Source organism: Aythya marila (assembly GCF_965140915.1).
Source record: "Aythya marila genome assembly, chromosome: 2".
In the NCBI taxonomy this organism is placed as follows: domain Eukaryota; kingdom Metazoa; phylum Chordata; class Aves; order Anseriformes; family Anatidae; genus Aythya; species Aythya marila.
Window position 1 is genome coordinate 67,767,554 of NC_139043.1, and position 21,791 is coordinate 67,789,344.

The window sequence follows — 21,791 nt, forward strand, 5'->3', positions numbered from 1 at the left end:
ATAAATGTTCAATTTCAAAATCTCTGAAGAGCACAAAGTAAACTTCTGTCTCCATACAGCAACTACAATATAGATATTATATAGTCTCTTAACAAATAAAAATGTTCTTGGAGCATTCATTTGCCCGCCCATCTGCCGGAGTAAGTTAAAGGCTTGTAAGAGTGAAGTTAACACCTTTGCCCAGTAAAAACATGCTGCTATGAATCATATCAAACCCAGCCTAATGCAAGACAATGATAACATACTTTAACCTGAAGGCAGAAGGGCATTACGATTTCCTCCTCATATAACCAAAGGGAAATATTTTCAATCAGCCTTGAAAAGTAGTATCACTACAATGATTTAAGTACAGCTGTTATTACAAAACAGCTGCTGTACTGTAAAGCACCTGCTTTACAGGTGCTGGACACAGGACACTGTTTCACACAGTAGCTGATACGCTAAGTGCATTCACCACAGCAGAAACTCACTTGGGAACCCATAATTTATTTCCATCCTTTGCAAAGTAAAGACTTGTCTGAAGCCATAGTACTCAAGAGAGAAGCCATGAAATCAGGTTTTCTAACTGATTTTTTTTTTAATAAACTATAGAAGAACAAGGTAACATTTCAACTGAAGTCATGACAGCTGCATGCTTAAAAGCAGATACATACATGTCTCTGGATTTTTCTGTTCTTTTTAGAAAAAAGAAAAATGGTCATATGAAAGCTGAAAGTACTGCACAGATTTCTATACATATTCAACTAATAGCAAACTAAAACAAACAGTAACAATTGGAAAAATGTTTTAACAGTGATTTTAAATCTAGGAAACCTTAAAATTTCAGTTCTAGGAACCCTTATGCTGAACAAGTTACTTTTTTATACAGCATTGAAATAAGTCCTATAAATTGAGGCACTAGAAACAAAACTTACCCAATAGCTCAAATGCATCTCATGTGCAAACAGAACAATCTACAGGCAATAGTGTACTAGAAATGTAGAACTAAAATAGCTGAGTTAAACTTGCACTTGCTCACATCAACACAGTGATATTAGTGGAAAACTGCTATTTTTTCCAATTAAGAGTAAAATCAGATTCTGATTGTTGATTCAAAACAGTTCCCTTCCTAGCCTTTTCTCATTGTCCTTGCTTGCCTCTTAAGTATTATTATTATGAAAAACATTGGAGATGTCCCTGTGCCACCCCATTCAGCCATGGTTATAAAGAAACGCAAAGCACCTCTCTTTGCACACCGTTGCATCTATGGTGTTCAATTCACCTATTCCATCCTTCTCCCCTACATGACTGAGCTTCTACAGATCTGGTAAATCTGTTTAGAACTAGATACTCATGTTCTGAGAGATGTTTACTTTTCACTTTATGATTTACGTTTTCTGTGGGGGACAGGGAGCATTAACGATGAGTAGCCTTCACGAAGTAATTCGAGTGATCACATAGCAAGAACTTGAGACAAAGAAAGAAGCTCACATGGATACGTATGTCGCTTTCTTTAAGCGGAAGAGTATTCAAGATCCAGTAAGGTTCACACCCAGATGCTACAGTAACTGGCACCCTCTAACCCCCCCTCCATTAAACTATACCTTGCTATTTTAATCAGGCACTTAAATAGAAAAACAAAAGTAGTAACATTTAACATAGGTATTGTGATAACTATTCTGTATGGCCAGAACATCTTGTATGAAGCACTCAAGAAATTAACTGTCCTACAGAACTAAGGGCTACAGGAGGAGTGACTCCCTGACTACACATTATGTTTAAAAAATATGAAAGAAGTTTAGCAAATATTTGGTAGAAGCCATTGGCCATAAGCTTATATTCTTCACTATCTTAATGCAAAACATAATGCAAGGTAGTCCCTTAAGAAAATGGATCCAAAAGTAAATATTCAGTGTGCTTTAATTTACAAGATAATTTTTTCTACCATAAAAAAACTCTCCACAGATAATAAGTTCCCTGAGGGAATGCATAAAGTTTGAGCTCTTTACTGGGGAAAAAATATCATATAAAAACAATTTGAAAATCTCCAACAATCAACAGTTGCCCTTTGTTAATCAATTACACATTTTTGATTAACTTCTGTGAAAAACATGGGTTAAACCAACCAACCATTGGTCCTCTAAAAGGGATCTTGATCTCTCTTCTTTCAAAACATTTTCTTGAGATGACAATAACTGTTCTTTTAAAGTGATAATGAAAATTGTTTAGTCCAAAACACTTCAAAAGGTACAGGATTCTATTCACAAGACTTCAACTACCAGTATCAAAATGGTTAGTTATAGACTTACAAAAAAAATAGAGGTTCAAGGAGAAGAGGTGTAAATTCAGTTGTAAGGCTAAGCATTTGAGATGTTATTTTGGCATTACAGCCAAGTGTAAGTCAAGGGACAAATGAAAGAACCTAAAACCACACAAAATATAATTTAATGGTAATGAAAATGCCAAGTGTTTAAACCATTCTTACGTAATTTATTTTTTTACTGATGATTTACAAGGCCTTGATTATTAGACAAAATAGCTTATTTTAATTAAACTCAAAAAATACAAACCATTAAGAGTATAGAAGGAAATGCTATGTAGTTCCATAGAATATATAACACCCAGTGCAAGCACTGCTCCATTTTTCTCATCTAATCCATTTTTAATAGGATTTTTGCAAAGAAACATTTTGGTCTAGCCAACATGTAGTGTACAATTTCAGACCACTGAATTAGGTTCTAGTTCTGGTTTTACTCTACAGTCTGTACTGCTGCCACAGATCTTTGAGTGTTTCATGTAATCAAAAACTGATCTAGACACTTTTGAGCAGTTAACAATGAACAAGAGTTATAGACTGCCTACAGTTCAGTATGGTACATTAACTGAAGCTGAAGTTTTAGTATCCTTATTGCAATTTTCTCCCAAATTTTTAACAAGCAGAGCTTCTGTGCAGATCTATTGCTGAGGGTAATAAGGCTGTTGAGGAAAAGGGTATCCAGGTTGTTGAGATGCTGGATATGGTGGTTGTCCTGGGTTCTGAAAGACAGGTGATGGCACATATGGCAGATTATACTGGCCATACATGTATGGATTATAGCCTACTGGCATTGGCATCTGACAATACCTGTGTGAAGAAAAAAAAGCATGTTTTAGTTGCAAAACATTGACAACACTAGTTTGCAAGTAATTTAACTCATTGATAGACACAAAAAAAATGCAATCACAGTAAAAGCTTTCTTTTCATACTACTCTGTGCAACAGAAAGTGTGGCAACTTTTAAGGACCAAACAAAGTATAATGCATGGAACATAACTGGAGAGCGAAAGTAGAGCAAAGTAACTTGCTAAAACTAGAAGAACTGATGCAAACTGATTCTCTTATGCTTAACATCATTGTACATATATTAACATTTTCAGAGCCTGCTACTGAAAAAGATGGCAGCTGTTTCCAACTCCTTGTCCTGACTCCAAAAGAAATGAAAAAGCATCAGAATAAAGTACACTACTCAAATGCAATTTGTTCTGCGTACTTCAGCATCTTTAGCAAGATACCAGGATTTAAAAAATGATATGCCAACACTTAGGAGATAAAAACCAACTAATTATGCAAGGGATGGCAACAGTCCACAAACCATGGTTAAGGAACTGCAGTCCTATCTCCTCCTTTTAAAAAGGGGAAATGGAAAAAAAAGGAGAAACCCTGCAACCAAAATGAACCCCCCCATAAATACTGTCAGCAAATGATTCCAACAGGAATTACACAATTAAAACTGAAAAATCACCACATCTCAAGAACACTAAACATATGTTCAGTGATAAAAAAACAATTTAAATATGTCACAAATAAGTGCTTTTAGATTATGGGTTACACAACAGCGTAAGTATTCCAATAGCATACCCTGGGAAACCTGGATAAGTTGGGTAAGGAGGTCCCTGTGCTTGTGATGGTGCAGTGCTGGATGCACCGACTCCCGGAGCAGGAGCAACAGGAGGAGCTGCAGCAGGAGCCGCAGGAGCTGCAGCTGGTCCAGTTGGTGCAGATGAAGTAGAACTGCTTGCTGCGGAAATCACTGGTGGTGGTGGCCGTGCTGGTGGCTGTGGTTTAGCACCCTAACAAAAGAGGGTGAATTAAGTTGGAGCTTCTTTCAGAAAGTCATGGAATTAAAAGCTTTGGTTATGATTTACTTTTTTTTTTTTTAAAAAAAAAAAAAAAAAAAAAAAAAGAAGAAGAAGGAGAGACATTCTATATTCCCTTTATACAGATAATAATGCATTGCATCTGGAAAACAGTGAACTTTCCATTTCAGATATACAATTATGAAAACCACTAACTCTCCATGAAGTTTTGAGACTTCTCCCTCTATTTCACTCCTACCCTTCTCTAAATACACCAATACATTAAGGAGTTATATAAACAAGATATAGATCAGACTTCCAGAGTATGAACCTTCTATTTCCAACCCACCAATTCTGGAGCATTTACTTACCACCATGGTTCTGGGTGCTGGAGTGGGAGTCGATGATGCAGCAGGCTTACCTCCTCCGGCTGGTGTGGTCTGATATGTAGGCAGAGGAATAGAGGGTGCACTAGGCTCCCTAGCAATGCTTTGCTGCAAATCTCTATTAAAAACAGACAAGCAAACATACAGCTTTATTTACAAATTGTTATACACTTCAGCAAACTATATTAAGAAAAAGTGACAAAATAAATTTAATATTTAAAGCCTAATCAGTGAGCTAGCTCAAACAATTTAGAGTGCAAATCACTTTCATTACAGAAAATCCTCCAGCCAATCTTTGATTAAATGTTACATTTATTATTCTAATAACATCTTTATGTTCCAGCTCAATACTAGGTATAGATCACTACTCTTGGATATGACTTTGGTAAGATACAAGGAGGTTTTGGTGTCATGTTTTAGCTTCCATTAAACAGTGAGCAGATTTTACAGTCAGCTTGTCATGAAAATTCTGAGGAAGCAGTTACATATTCAGATGGATAGAGTATATTATTCAATGCAAAAGATTTAATACTTGAGATTCGACAGATTCCTCCAAAACACTTCAGGAAGCAGTTAAAGTTTCAAAAAACTTCACATAAAAATATAGTATACAAGATACATAGCAACATATAACAGCTAGAACTTCATACCTGGTATTCTGAAACAGAAGACAAGGGAGACTGACAAAGGCATACAGTCTAGTTAGCAACAAACTACAGGCTTCTATTATATAGCATGCAAAGGTGAGCTCCAGAGAACAAAACTAGCAACTTTACTGGTTGAAAAAAAAAAAAAAAAAAAAGAGACAAACAAGAGCTCCAAAAAAAATGCCTTTGCAAGAAAACTATCCCTGCTGTATCACTAGGAAAAAAGAATGGTGATAAAGAGCTGGAAATACTGTCTTCGTGCACCATTACATACACTGTTACATACACGTATGTCAAACTACTTGCTGCAGACAGTGGAGTAATAATTCAATGCTGTTATTATCCTGAAACTATCAAAACCAGTATCTACCATCTTAGAAAAATAACTAAGGGAAGGAGTTAGCAATTTTCTCTTAAAACTAAGCTGTAAAGATTGGTGGCTTTCAGAATGAAGTCTATTTTGGCCAACCAGCAACCAAGCACATCAAACGTAGAGCTTAAAACACTATTAAAACTGGTCATCCAGCGGGCAATCATGAAACAAGGTCGCCAGCGCTACATGAGATACCAGTTCCCCAAATTCATTTTTGCTATATCAAGACAGAACCCACAGCCAGTATTTTGATTTTAATGGGGCGGAAGGGCAGGTAGGACACAGTGCACAACACAGACCATTTCAGCCAAAAAACATAGGCTGAGCATACTAAGAAATACATTTGGTAGACATACTACAAATATCCCAAATCCAATCATTTCTGCAAACCTTGAGAGTTTCATGTCAGTGAACAGTTAACACATGAGGAAGTAAAAGAGAGTATCATTGCAAGATTCAGCTGAATGTTATATCAACACTACACCTACCTCTTTAACACTGAATTCTAACATATTAGAGACATGAAATATTCAGACCTAAGCCTTGGTTCAGTAGCTTACAGCTTCCAAACTTCACGTATGAAGGAAGGGAGGGGAAAAAAAAGAGGTGGAAGGGGTTGTATATGGTTGCCAAGTATTTTAAAACACAATAACCAAGTGGTAAAAAGCAATTCCAAAAAGGATGAGGTTAGACAAGGTAAAATTTGAGAGCTAAGCATTCACAACAAGGTACATGCACAGAACAGCTGCAGTTTCACCACTTATAGTTTTACTAAAAACTAGCCCTTTTTATTAAAGGCAATGCGCTTTGCTGAAGAAAGCTGAAAACTGGAAAAGGCGAGCCTTTTCAATTATCCTTTCTTCTTACACCAAGTGCACAAAAATTACATTTGAAGCATACTACACTAACTTGATCACACGCTAGGGACAAAAACAACACAACTGTTCCCTTCACAGGAAGGATAAAAACTACTTCCCTTTCTTCAGTAGCACAGGCAACCCACATAATCTAAATAATAACATAACAGACCAGATCAGACTACAGAGCAGAGACCAGTGTTTTTCCCTCCACCACACTGGGGGACACAGAAGTCAATTATATGCTGAAGCACTTAGATAACTTCTCAAACCAAGTTGACAGCAAGGGCAAGATGCAGAAATCAAAAGCTCCTCAAAAAAAAGAATAAAATACCACCAGACGCACACCAAAAAACGCAGTAGAGTAAAATCATGGTAAGATGACACATGTTCACACTATATGGGAACAGGAAAACAGACTTCTAAGTAGCATTCACTATTTATGTCTATTATTTTTGTAGATTTTCAAGGGAAGGAGAGTAGGGTTAACACACGAGGCAAAGAGGATATAGTCAACACATTCATCCTTTCTTGTGTCATCAAGTACCATAATAAACTTGTCCAAAGATTACCTTCTGATAAATACTTAATTTCTACAATGCTTAAAGTATTTAAATCTTACTTGAGCAGTTCATCTCTTTCAGTCTTGCGAGCAAAGACAATGTCACTGCATTTGTTTTGGAATTTCAGAAGGATTTCCGTCAGCTCATTGTAAAACTAGTAAAGAAAAAATTAACATGCTCAATCAATACTTTCAGACTCTATGCTAGTGTATTTCTACATACTGACCCAGTTATAGGCATTACATTACTACTTTGCCCAGAACCTGCTGTTCCAGTAAAATTTGCTAGTGCATTTGTATTCTTTTCCAAAGCAGACACTAGCCAGCTCTTGTCCTTACCTCTAATATTGTACAATTGTACATACTTATAAGATTAAAAACTACATACATAGTTCAAGACTGGAAAGACTATTTAAAAACAGAACAAAACTTGGTCACTTAGTGAGGAACTATACGGATTTTTTTTTATTTTTTTTTGTAATTATTTTACTGCCTTCAGTCAGTTCCATGCATTCAATTTTCATTGACATTTCAAAGCTTTGTTTTCTTTTTTTTTTTTTTTGCTCTAGCAGACTACCAATTCAATAAATCAGTAAAAGCATTTAGTACTGAAGCAATAAGAGACACATTCCAGAAGCCCAGATCAAAAAAGCAAGTTAAATAAAGCCCTCCTCATCTTTCCTCATGTATGCACCAGCAGTATATAAAACATGGATTTGATAAACTGATTAATTATTATGGGAGAACAAATGAAAATTCTTCATATAAAATGGCTTTTCTGGGTCCTTCAGCATTAGTTACTCAGCTGTAATCAATACCTGTTCCTATTTCAATATAAATCAACACTCAAAAAAGCTTGCTTTTCAGAGAGGAACAAAGCGTTTCACAGCTGTCAAAACAAAATTCAAGCAACTCACTGTCCTCACTTCAGCAGTACAATTTTCAAAAACGTACCTCCTATCTAGCATTGACTATGACGTTTATTATGACTTTAGATTCACATCTCACTGTGTAAATAAAACATTCTTCCTGTTCTTTAAGAATTACTTTACCTTTGTGCCTTCTTTTAAATTGGCTACAAGTTCCACAAATTTGTCATTTGCCACAGCTAAGTTCTTCAAAACTTCTTCTCTTAAATTAGATTCATTGTTTGATTGTTTCATCTTTGAAAAATCTTGATGTGCATTCTTAAAAGGAAGAAGGGAAAAAAATGAGCAATGATAATAATGCAGCCTGGTTCCATGTAAGATTCTGCATCTCCTGTTCCTAATTTTACTCATGGCTTCTACCCCCTTTTCCCAATGCCTACCTTCATCACCTTCCAGCCACACAATGTACTTCTGATACTTGATAACTGCCAAGTGCAGTGGCTATTTCAGAATTAAACGTGTATTAATTGACAGGCAGGAGGTATCAACTAATCATCTGTTCTCTTTGGTTGACCTCCAGGTAATTCTTTAGTTCCTACTATAGAGATTCCTTCAGATAATATACTAATTAGGCTCTCTGCTGTGCTATACTCCACTGATATTTATAAAATCATCTCAAAAGTTACAATTTTTTTTAGAAGCTCTACCTCAAATCTACCTCAAATCAAAACATTGGCAAGCTATTAAAAGGCCAGAGAAGAAGAAAACTGACAAGAGGCTCAGTTGCATCTCATTTTTTTAGGAAAAAAACTTAAAAGACTACTTCAGCTGCCAGAAGCAGCAATCAAACTTGTATTCCAGGACACTCAAATATCAAAGTAATATCCATCAAGATTTTAGAAGTATCTATGTTAAGAAATGTATGAATATAAGATCCCTGATAAAAGCAGTGCCCATATTGTCATCTAGAAGCAATAACTCTTCAGAAAGGGAAAAAATAAGTGCAAGTTGTAGTCAGAAGTCACAAGTAATCTTGCACACAAATAGGCCCCATCATCACTCAAACAATTGTTCTTATTTGTCTAAGCACTAGGACCGACTCTTTTGCCAGATGTTTCAGGTACCTGTCCCTAGTGTTACTGACAAATTAAGACTGAGGTAAGTCACAGTATAAGAAATTTTCAATAATTTTTACTTACAGGTCGCTTGTTATCCCACAAATAACTATCCAGATGGGATGACAGGAGGAGGAAAAAAAGATTAAACCAAACCAAAACTTCTTACGCACAGTTAAGTTTCTTCAAGGGCAAAACCATCTGCAGAATTGGGCCAAGAGAACTGACACTGGAGCTCTGGCAGAGTCTGCTAGAAATCTACATTTCTTTCCAGTGAATACTAAACCAAAACCCTGTATTTTTCCGTGATCAGAGGGATAAAGGAGTATCAATTGTTCTATGACAGTCATAAGCAAAATGGAGTAGAAAGCATATCTACAGAAAAAAAAAAAGCTGTAGATTTCTACTGTACTGGAAATGTTGAGGAATTGCTGCTATAGTTTGAGAGCAAAGACAACATACAGACAGGTGGTGGTACCTGAATGTTTTTGAGAAGTTCTTCCTGCTTTTTCAAGGACTCCTGCACTTTCTGTGTGTAACTTCCATAAATTCTGTCCAACTCAGTCACAGAGATAGCCTCCTCATTTATAGCACCATCTTGTGCAAGTGCAGCCAGGAATTTGCTCGTCATGTCAAAATTTACAGCTTTCATGTCATTTTCCAGTTGTTCTCTCTCCTTTTTAACTTCATCCAAACCAGCCAGCAAAGTTCTTAAGACATTAACGACCTACGTAATAAAATTGTCAAGTTAATGAGTTCTGAAGAATTACTGCAAAAATAAAAAATCTATTATTAGTTTCTATCTTGCACTCCTCACAGGTACCAGCAATAATGCTGCATGCACTTCTGTTTACAAATGTATTTAAGATGACGTTTTAAGGATTCATGACTAAAAACTAAATGCAACGTAACAAAGACCTTCAAGCATTCCTCAAGCTATATTCTCCTCTACAGTATCTGCTTCCACTAATAACATTGAATTACTACAAATACAATGTTTTTTTTGTTTTGTTTTCGAAAAAAGATCAGGCATCTCACAATATTGTAAACATAGGAATTGGTTTGAAGTAAATGTATTTGATTTTCATGAGAAAAGTTACAACATGAGCCAGGACTTCCTCAGAAAGCAAATTGGTGTAATTGCCTTTAAAATACTGGATTTAAAATATACTTTAAAACTTAAAAACATACTTTAAAACACAGGAAAACATTTATTTATTTATTTATTTATTTATTTTAAATCTAATTGCCCAAGAGCCTGAGCATTACTTTCTATCACCCTATACAAAGTATTCATCAAATACTGCTCCTTTTACAGTTGTTTGTCACCCAGTCTTGCTGTACTTAGCAACTGAACTTCCTTACATTAAGCATAACAAAATATACTCTAGCAAACTTTAAACAGAACAAGCAAGCAAGTTTTTTGGAAGTACAAGTTACCACCCTGCATAAATTGGGATAGAAACAATAGCAATTAAGAATCAGCCTCCACATAGGTCAACTTGAGTCTATTCTGTTAGATGAGTAGCCCTTCTATCCAAAACAGAGAATAATTTCCATGCTTTACCTCACTTCCTTGTAATGTTTTTGCTGGGTTAGCAGAAGGAATAGCTGCATTGAGCTCTGCCTCTGGCTTACACAGAAGTGCAATTGTATCCCGGTGAGACTGATAGCATTCTCTAACTTGCCCATCTGCTTGCACAGCTTTATTCAAGATACTATGGAAATTGGCTCCCTCTGGTGGTGGACAGAGAAAACAGGCGTTAACATTTCAAAACCTGTCTCACACCAGACTGGTTTTCAATGTTCTTCAGCAAGTCTTCATACATTTTTATGGACCAGCACATTAAATGTTTGTTTTAAGTCTTAACATCATAAGTTTCCTATACAAGTACGGCTTAAGCAAAGCATCTCTATTATTCAAAGAGGCATATGACAGCGTATTAATACACACTAGTTTGAGCCACTCAGATTTTAAGGCCTGTGCTAAGGCACTTCACTAAGGCACTGGTACTAGCTATCTTCAAAACAATACATACTAAGTATACAGAAAGCCTGATATGGTGATGATTGTAAGTAATTTAACTAACCATTGCAAAAAAAGAAAAATCAATGACAAACGAACACCTTAGGAAATAACAAAAAAAAAAAAAAAAAAAAAGGTACTAACACACAAAGACACACTAAACTAAAAGACCCATGTAAGTGGTAATTGAAACCAAGTTCTTAGGAGGGCAGTTATCTTTTGTTATGTACCATCTCTGAAACTTCAGCATTCACATGCGCGCCATGGTTGCAAAAGCAACAAACTCTCCTCTACAATAACCCTCAACTCTGAGTAATAGCACAGATAACAACAAAGATATTTTACCACACCCTCTCCTAAACTGATTTGTATCTTTAAAGACAGTGTCACAATACTGAACACTACTTATATTTACACAATGAAAATGAACATTTTTAGAACATTCCTAAGATCCAAGCCAAGAAATATTAACTTTACCTGCCCTTAAAGGCTTATAGAGTTCAATGGATGGCGTTCGCTGCCAGCGTTCTTTAAATTTTGTTCGGAGTTCATTGTCTGTAGTTTCTTCTTCATCTAACAACCGTAGGGACTGCAAGAGTTAAAAGTGTTACATGCATTATAACCCCTTGTAAACATGCAATAGCTATAGTATATACCTAGTGTAGAAAACACCACCAACACAAATATCTTGTATAAATTTAATTTGGTAAATAAAAGATACAGAAGACAAATTATTAAAATCTGTACAGAATGTTTCCCTGCCTCCCCCAGCTTAATCTTAAAAAAGAAAATACTCATAAGTGAACATTCATACGTGACAGCCTGGTTTTGGCATGTGTGGACTAAACACTTAAACAGCATGTTTTTTAAGTACTATTACAAGCAGTATTTTTAGTGCTATTACAAGCACTGTGGTTTTAAAATGCTATTAAAGTTGCAAGCATTTTGTATAACCATGCACTTTTTCTATTGTCATTTAAAGAAAACAAGTTGAGCGGTAGGTAGTGTGTTGTTTTTTCCCCAAGAATGTCTTGAGTGTTAGCAGTTGATGAGCTTACTTCATCTAAGATTTCTTTGTTCCTTTGTAGCAGCTCAGGCAAATCTTTGATCAGCTGATCAACAGTCTGAATTCCTCCCTGTTCAATCACAGACTTGGACTTGTTCAAAATGGACTGAGGAACAGTATCACCAGACACATCTTCAATTGCAGCCGGAAGATTGAGGGAAGCCAACACACTGAAAAAGTCAACATGTTATACAGCAACTTGTGTGATGTGTTGGATACCTGTAATATACCCTGTTAATAATATTGCTATCCAAATAAATGATCACACAGTCCATTATCAGAATGGATGCATTGTACAACATATGTTTGGACAGAAAGATCAAACTGAATACTTGAAATTTATTCCTAGACTACACCTCTCTAAAAGCGAGTTTCAAAGCTCTTAAAAGCTAAACAAATCCTAGTCTTCTAGCTCCTACAAAAGTGACAAACATTTTCAGTAACAACTATCTGGTAAATAAATAACCAACTGCCTTGAGTTACATTCCTATCTTTCAGGTTGATAAGATTTATTATTATTAAAGAACAAAATCTTGGGGGAAAAATACCATATAGTGGATCACTGGTTCAATCAAGCTGACCACTGAAACATGAAAATCCCTGTAGATTAATGGTAGTGGAACTCTTTCTGAGCAAGTGTCAGATTCCTAAAGACTGATGAAAGGCTGAAGAAAATGAATGCATCTAAAGAACAAACTGTATTTCAAGTAGTTCCACTTAGACCACTATAGACCTCAAATTTGCCAGCCTACTACACAGGAATAAAAAACTTTACCATAATCTGCATGTTGACAGGCTGCAAGGGAACTAGTATTGAGAGGCTGTTCCATAACTCATCTTGATAAAGTTAACAAGAAGCCATACTTACCCATTTGCCAAATTTGTGGCTTCTCTCATCTGGGCTATTAGCCTGTTTACTAGATCTGCCTTTCTCTGGTTATAGACACTCACAGATTGCTGAACTTGCAATGGAACCATCTTCTCAAACAGGTCTACAAGGGAAGGAGCATAAATTACTGCAATTGCACTGTGAAAGTAAAAGGATACAAACATCTTCATGGCTCTTTAGTACAGGTTGTAATACAGAAGACCGATCTACGCAGTGTAAGATAGTTCTTCTCTGCTCCCCAGGCTGTGTTAAAAATAAATCTATTTCTACAATTCTCTAGCTTAATATAGTGGATATTTCAATAGCTGTAAATATTTAGATTTCCATCTAAGGCAGAAATTGAGTTGAAGTAATTTAAAAGCGTTACATTGAGAACATCTGTATGACTACAAGTCATATCTTCCTTAAGGCTCTTTTTAAAAGGAAGGAAAGGAGAAAGACAAGAGCAGATCATTTTTCAGAACTTCCCTGTTCAGACAACAAACTGATATTTTGGAGCTTTACGAAGGCCAGCAACTAGATTAGTGAAGATTATATGATTTGATACTTATCCCCAATATTAGTGTTCTTTCTGAAGTTAAAAAGATTGGTTTAATATCGAAGAACAGCAGCTGAGAAAAATCTGAGAATATCTTAAAGATAACATTGCAGATAATGACTTTCAACCTGTCATTTAATCTCCTAGTATGTTGCTCATCAAGCAGTAAAACAACAACTTAGAAAAAAATGATACTTTCAAAAACTGTGGTAAACTTCATAGATTCAGAAGTAAACATTTACATTTTCATGGCACAGAGGAGCATTAGTGACCATGTGCGTTTCACAAGATAGTAATTATGACAAGCTTCGCCCACTTTGCTTACCCGTGAATTTCTGACTGAGGGGAACAACAACAGGAGTAGACTTCACAAGGCTGGCTTTTCCAATGGGCTCCAAGTCTTTCAGGTCAGGAACACGGTCATGATAAATGAAGTCATTATCTTTTTTGGCAGCTGTAAGTGCACGGTTGATTTTGTCAACCAAATCTTTAACATTTATGTATTCATCATAACGAGACGCCACTGTTTTAACCAAGTCTGCTGCATGCTAGAAAATAAAAAACACAGTTAAAATTAAAATGTTCTCTCTCTCCCTCCATTATATTTGTTTAGGAAAACAGATGAGTGTCCCAGTTAGCCAAGTGACTATACTTCCAAAGCATATGGTTGATATTCTTCTTTTCTGTAAATGATGGGGCGGATATTTTTTTGGGTATCAAAATTGAAAAAATAATTTACCAATTAGAATAGTTTAGTGGAAAAAAAAAAAAACAGTGGGCAAGTTAATATCCCACAGTAGTTTCACTATGAGTCCCCAAAACCAAAAAGAAGCAAATATGGGTTAGAGGCAGTAACACCACAAAAACCCGTTCTCAAAAAAAGTCACCATGTCATTTTCATGTTCATTTGTGAAATCAAAAGCTCATTTTTGCAGATAAGGTTCAAATCTTGCTCACATGCACAGAAGAGGCTAGAACAGAGTCCTGGTTTTCACACCTGCTACCAACACCTAATCTCAAACTCAGAAGCTGCAGAAAAATATTGCTGAAATCCTACTGCACGTTAAAATAAAATACAAGGTCCAATGTTTCTTCACTTCCATTTGCTGCATCTACATACAACCCTGATATATCTGGCTTTCCTACACCCAATTTATTTTCAGAGTGATAGAGGACAACACCATCCTTTGATTGTATCTGTTTCATCATGTACACATTTGTGTTCCAAATACATAAAAACATGTAAGAAGCAATTTTAGTCAAGATTTATGTAAACTCACACCAGTTCAAGAACTCAAGGTTCTGAGGATTGAGAAGTGGAACCTAAGAGATATTAAAAATATATTTAAAGTTTGCTGACATTTTTTCTATTTTCCATTGTGCCAAAAAGCACTCAATAGCAGTTCTGTTCTTTTCTGTCTCCTTCCCCCCCAATACTATACGTTTAATTAGCATTTGCAAGAAACAGGGTGACAGGAGAAGATACAGGAGTGTGTCATGTATACTTTAATTTGGAAGTCTACAACAACTGTTCTTACGCTACTCCCTGCCTAATCCATCTTTGATCTAGTTTGATCTACCAAAACAAAAAAAAAGTATTACTTTATTTCACCTGAATTTCTCAAAGCAGCTCATCAGGAAGGATACTAGATCTCTCATATATGTTAATTATGGAAGCAGCATTGTAGTAACTATGGAGGACAGGATTTAAGTTTTACTTTACTAAACATATTCAAATAAAAAGAGAGGACTAACTTCTGACTACATCTCGTTCATGACAGTGTTAAAATAGGTAATGTCATATTTCTCTTCAGACTTCACTAAAAAAATCTTAACTACTCAGCATGAAGGGATACTTCGTATAACAGAGCATTATGTGGGCTGAACATAAGAAGGCATTAATAGTCCATTACAGTGATATCCTAGAGAAAGAGCTTTGCTAGACAGATTTCAAAATCAAGAGTGAACAACAGGTATATATCTTCATCCATCACCCAGTAACAGTCATAGTATTTGCTATTAGAAGTTCATAATAGGCACTTAATTGTTATACAAACATGCAAAAAAAGTGAAGCTCCATCCAGAAGCAAGCTATAAATGCGTAACAGTAACTTTTAAAATGTCAACGTGATAATCCTACATCTGAAAACTTCCCTTGTGCTTTTCAAAAATAATTAAGGTTTAAATTGGGGATGCAGGAAAGGATTTAAGTACAGAATAAGAAAATTTTCATTTATTTTAATAAAATTACTTAGGAACATTTAGTTAACATAACAGATGTGCTAATATTCTGAGATAAGCGTATGTAAATACAAAAACACAGACTTAATATGTCAAGCAGTATCAAACTGTCCAAAAATCATTAAAGTCCAGAGATATTTATCTTGGCAGCTGCTAGTAATTTGATTCATTTGATAAACATGATTTAACTTTTTCTTCTGAAAAATGTGAGAAAACAAGTATACATTTTACACACCTGTAACCTCCCAATCTCTTCACCAAATTTCTTCTGCTGTTTCGCCAGGATAGATTGATGATATTCTGCATTGGCCTGCATAATGCAGTGCTTTGCAGCCAGAACAGGAAACACCTCCTGGAAATAAAAATACTGACCAGGGGAAAGTCCAACCACATAAACCACCACAGACAACATGGGATGCAGGAAGAAAAAGGAAGAAGAGGAAATTAGAATCACCCAATTAATGGTTTAGATAGGTTAAAATATTAGAGGTAAATGTCAGAGAACATGCAACTTAGCATGGATTGAATCCAGATTTTTTTTTTTAAAAATAACAACACGTTGCTGCAAAATTCTTAATGGCTATTATATTAGATGAACTACAATTTAAATTCAAGCCATGAAGTCGCAACATTTACTCCAAAGATTAGAAGTGCATGCACATATTAGAAAGGATAGTTACAAGAACATACCCAAACACCCCCAAGACAAAGCCAAGACAGTATTCTTAAAAGAAGGGAGAAAGGGGAGGGATGAAAACAGGTATTTTTTATGTAATGAAGCAATTACACTTATAACAGCAGAAGGCTATCAAGAAAGTAACTCCAGAATCATGAAAACAAAGAACAAATAAAAGGACCACAAATATTGAGATATAAGCCATTAAAAAGTCATTTTTAGACTTCTATATAAATGCACTTATCTTCACAGGAGTACCAACCAAGACATGAAGAAAACATTATACTGCACCCCACAGCATTAGGCATGGTCTTTGATCAAGGATTTGGCCTTACTGTTTTATTTCTTAAATCAAGGAGCACTGGAAAAGCAGAGTGATGTTTTAAAGACCTCAGTACATAAAAACTGCTTCTTCACATTTGTGCAACCTCACTGCCCCCACCAGAAATGAAAAAAAGAGGACTAATTTTAAAGAAAATCAGCCAGGGAGGCTGGTTGCAACTGGAGCCTGACACATCAAATCACCTTCTATTTCACACTCCTAACTAAACATGTAACAGCTCTCAGAGCCAATGTTAACTCATAGAACCAGCAAACCTTATTATGTTATTTCAAATAATCAATTGACAAATTACTGTACAACTGGAACAGGCAGCAAATCTATTGCTTAGAGAGATTCACAAGCACAAAAGACAAAGCAGTAATTTCACTTAATCTCATCACCCCTCCGAATTCAATTACAACCACAGTACCTAAGCAAGAAATTGGCCCAATCTGTAAAATGCCAGTGAACGTACAAGAGGAAATACATGCACACACAAAAGAACCCAAAGTTGCAGCTAGGTAAAATATCTATTTAAAGTTAAATTAGGCTTTATTTTTTCCAAAAATATATGTTAAAAATATCACTAACTAGCCTACAGCAAAGGCATTTCTGTGAGATTTATTGCTTAAAAATAAAAATGCATACTGCTTTTACTTTAGTACAGTAGCACTTACAGTTTGTATAGCTATCAAGATTCTATTCTACAGTACAAGAAAAGAATAAAATGACCTGATTTTTTTCCAGAGAAAATAATTGCCGAAGTATTAAAGAGACTTATCTGGCTAAGAACATATATCAACTTGAAGGACCAGACCTTGACCTTTTTCATTTATCAATGGTCAAAATATTTCCACCAAGTTTTCTAATAGGGAAGGCATTATTTTTTTTGCTTCGTTTTAGTAAATCTAGCATATTTCACTTTTGTAACAAGACCAACCACTGCAAGCTGGAATGGTTATTTTAGGGTTCTGAAACTATCAATGAACAAGAAATAACTGAAAATCAGCAGTGTGGGATGCTTTCCACAGATATTCAACCAAAAAGCACTATGTAAACCGATCTCCTACTTTGCTTGATATAACTGTCAGGAGTCAATACCAAAAAATAAAGTACCTTTTATCCAAGTTTAAAGTAACTCACACTGCACAAAAGAATTTCTACTGTCTTATGATTTGAATATCATGGGTAAAGCCTTCTTCACTTGCTCATTCTTAAAATACCGGTTATTTAGTATATATTCAAAGAATGGAAAAAAATCTTCCTGTATATGCCAAAATCAAAGCCACTCACACAGTCAAGCCTAAACAGAGATAACTTACAAATACCAAAATTGTTTTGGGGTAGAAGAAGAGGAGATGGCAGGGAAGCAGACAGGGGACACACTTTCAGCCATATTTTACATTAACAGATAGGTGATCAACGATACTATATTCATCCTGTCACCAAGACAACAAATTTCAAATGAAAACTTGAACACTAGAAGCCAATTAAACCCCATTAAGAAGTGTTAGTTTGAAAAATAGGTTTAGTGTGTTAAGGCATCCCTAATTGTATCAAATATCCCAGGATCCCTTTAAACAAATGTCACAAGTAAACACTTTTTTTTTTAATTGCTTAAGAAACAGTATATTTTTCTTCCTAGATTCTTCACTGTTTTTTAAGTTACAGGTTCAAATACAACATAAATGTAGCAATCACAGTCAACTTTTCTTGAGGATAACATTTTACGTGTTCTTCATCAAGCATGTTATGAACAACAGCAGATCCCATGTTATTTCTATGAGGGTTACTAACCTTGGGCAGAGTATCTTTATATTGACATTGTTTGTAAGCATCACCGTAATAATCTGCAGCTTGATTAGCTAGTTTAGCTATGATACCGTCTTTCATTTTATCTGGGGTTGGAGAAGAAAAAACAAAGAACAATTATGATTATCATCAATTTTTGAAGATGACATAATTTACCTGTTTATTTTTAAGCAGCAACTGTATTGCAAGGGTATAATTTTACAAGGGTGGAATCCCATTCTGCTTTCGATATCCAGCTGCAGCTTCCAGATTTTTTCACTTCAGTCATGAAACTGCAAGTTCAGTCAGTCCTAAGACAAAGCTTTCAGTAGCCACTAGCATTTATGCAGGATTAAGAGTGATGCCTCACCTCGTACCAAGGGCAAGCTGCCAGTAACAAGCAGAGTTCCACTCTAGCTTTGGCAGCTCCTTCTCAGACCTTTCCTTGTGCCAGCACATGCATTTGTGCAGTCACTCACAAAGAATTTAGGCAAAATATAGTCAGAAAAAATATATTCAATTTTCAGCAGGATCTGTTCCCTAATCAAACTGAATGTCAAGACTCAAAAACTTGAAGTGCAGCAGAAGAGAAGGGACTGGTCCTTTCCATAGAGGCCCACATTGAAGTCAACTTATAGGAGGCATTCTTTAACATCAGTAACTCGAGTTCCTCCAACTGGCATCCACTACTTCACAGCAGAGCCACATCCTCAGCAGCATTCCCCGCCTCTTTTTCTCACCCTGTTCCTAAAGCTAGAACTGTTAAAATGGGAACACACTATCAATTTTCATCTCCTTTCATAATGGCCTCTGGCGTACACTAGCAATTCAGCCTGCACAGACAAGGCAGGCAAACAATGCAAGTGTCAGCCATCTAAATAGCTGCTCTTACAAACAAGCATTTCCTGATTCAGGTGATTTTTGTATACTGCCAGACTGATAAGCATTAGTGGGATGTATGGGAGGTAAGAAGCCTTCAGGGCATACTTACTCACTAAAATCAAATCCCAAGTGAGCTGCTCATTCCAGCCCACACACACATCTACAACACTGCAGACATGAGCTATGATGTATCTATGTTCTATGAAATAAATGTATTTAAGATATGCCAAACAGATCTTTTCACCATGGAAAAGGGTACAGACATATGGAGAGAAAGGAGTTGGCAACTAACTTTTTTGTTAGTGTTTCTTTCCAGTACACTAAATGTTTAATAAAAACAAAACACCTAAATAGAACATCCTTGTAACCCCATCTGGTGTTTGTGTGTGTGTGTGTGTGTGTGTGTGTGTGTGTGTGCTAGTTACATATTCTTTCACAGAGCCTCAGCTTAAACAGAGAAAAAAATATTAGTACTTTAGCCACATTAACAACAGAAACATTAGACATTCATTTGTCCATGTAAACAGTTCGGAACGGATCCGTCACCATTAGAGGCTTTTGTTTTCATTCATGTATCCTTAAAATATCAAAGCTACTATGCAAGCCTAGAGATGGACAAGCAAACATTCAGACTTTGAGACATTTAAAACGTTAAGTTCTTCAGAAACTCTGGAACTAATCTGTAGTTCTGCAATGGAGTTTGACTTTGCAGACCAATTTGTTTTTTGTCAAATAACTTTGCTTTCAATTTGTGGATAAACTCAGTTCCATCAGAACCAACAAGCTCAGCTGGGTAAGGCTGCTAAACAGACCATCTCGTGCTAGACGAAAAACAGAAAAATTGCATGTAATGCTAATCGTCAGTGCACCAAGAAGCTGCATTTGAGTTATGAGACCAAGTCATGGACTTATATAAAAGCAATGTTCAAATATACAGAGACCAAAATACTGCTAAACAGCCTAATAAAGAACATAATCATGGTTTATCATTTAGCTGAAGGACATTAGTTTCTGGTTAAGATTCTTTTAAGATTAGGGCAGTAAGGCTATGAGGCTTTTGAGAAATCTTCCCTGTGAAGCAGCATACAAATAAGATAAACTTCGCCTTCCTCCACTGTACTGCAAACAATACGGTGGAGAGCAGGGATAGGGGGGTGTGAACATCACATCTGACCTTTAGGTCCTTAGTTTTACTTTTGGGTACCTTTAAGTTCTAGATGTACAGTTTGTTCCAAGAGAGAGGAGCAGAAAAGCAAAACAGTCTAGTACTGAAGATGGTAGTGTTCCACAGGTAAGATCCTAGAAGCATATGTTCTTCAATAACTGCATGAAAATATGCTGCTGCTGAATGATTATTTCATAATCAGCCTTTAACAGTTATGGACCCAATTTTTGTTCTACCTGCAGAATTTCACTTTCAGAGATAAACTGGGCATTCTCAAAGTTAGACAAGGTTAGACAGTTCCATTCTTAAAAATGAAGGGCAATGGAACAATTTAATTCCACTAAACTCCTAGGAAATGTCCTTTGTTTCCCTGTACAGTCATTTTTCTAAATTCTCATGAGATCATCCCCCATGTATAGGAGGGAAGTAGTGGTAAAGCTCCTGTGCACTATTTCTAGTACTCTTGGTTCTTTTAGATGACGATTTTAGTTTTCAAGAAGGAAAAATATGTAAACCAACAAAATCCTTTGTAAACCAAAGTTAATTGTTTTGAACACAAGAAGGAAAAACAAATGGAACAAATGCACTGTCAAATGAACCTTAGACAAATTCTAAAATGACATCTGTAGTTTGTGTTTAATGACCCGCATTTGCATGTGGGCATGGTGTGGAAATCCGTAATGGGAAAAATAAAAACATTTGAAAGGCCATTTACCAGCTCTTAGTAATGTAATATGCTTTTAAATTTTTATGGAAGTTGCAATGAGCACTTAAATATTTAACCTAAGCATAAGAAGTATACCTCTTGTTGCTTTCAAAAAAAACACTTCTTGGGCTTGAGCCAACATAATAAGACTGAGAGTTCCAACTGTGTCGGGAGAGATGTCCACCGTGGGTTCTCGATTCAATGCTGACAGAACAGTGTCTTTAATGTGTTGGAAAGCACCACTTGCAAACTAAACAAAACAAAACAATATATTATCCTTCACATTCTCAAACAGATTTTTACTTTTACAAATATAATACATAAAATAATTTCAAAAAATAGAACTTGTTCAGTATCCCATTTACTGTTTAGCTACCAAAAAAAATTCCTTGCAACTTCTTGTTCTTAAAGTTAACTTGCACTGAGACATTTATGAAGACTGACTACAAGTAAAAGCATATTGGCTATGGCTAATCACGTAAGAATGCGAAAATGTATTGCATTTTACCACGAAGAATACAAGAGACTATCGCTATAGAACTTGTCAAGAATATTAGCCAAAGTCACTAAATCTTAAGCTGAAGGT

The 21,791-nt window shown here is 35.8% G+C and overlaps 1 protein-coding gene across 2 annotated transcripts in view; it reads right to left on the bottom strand.

The window, feature by feature from the left end:
- Positions 1-2,454: 2,454 nt before the first annotated feature.
- LOC309874216 (programmed cell death 6-interacting protein-like) overlaps positions 2,455-21,791 on the bottom strand; it is a 32,872-nt gene continuing 13,535 nt past the window's right edge. The window contains exons 5-18 of one of the 2 annotated variants that reach the window (XM_082752209.1): positions 21,302-21,455; positions 18,459-18,559; positions 15,899-16,030; positions 13,748-13,970; positions 12,864-12,987; positions 11,988-12,165; positions 11,407-11,518; positions 10,471-10,640; positions 9,382-9,630; positions 7,972-8,106; positions 6,980-7,074; positions 4,466-4,598; positions 3,877-4,088; positions 2,455-3,103 (exon numbers count right to left, since the gene is read on the bottom strand). In XM_082752209.1, coding sequence (XP_082608335.1) covers positions 2,935-3,103; positions 3,877-4,088; positions 4,466-4,598; positions 6,980-7,074; positions 7,972-8,106; positions 9,382-9,630; positions 10,471-10,640; positions 11,407-11,518; positions 11,988-12,165; positions 12,864-12,987; positions 13,748-13,970; positions 15,899-16,030; positions 18,459-18,559; positions 21,302-21,455 — 2,187 coding nt within the window. In that variant the 3' untranslated portion in view covers positions 2,455-2,934. The remainder of the gene's footprint in view (positions 3,104-3,876; positions 4,089-4,465; positions 4,599-6,979; positions 7,075-7,971; positions 8,107-9,381; positions 9,631-10,470; positions 10,641-11,406; positions 11,519-11,987; positions 12,166-12,863; positions 12,988-13,747; positions 13,971-15,898; positions 16,031-18,458; positions 18,560-21,301; positions 21,456-21,791) is intronic. The other variant, XM_082752210.1, reaches the window with a different exon arrangement.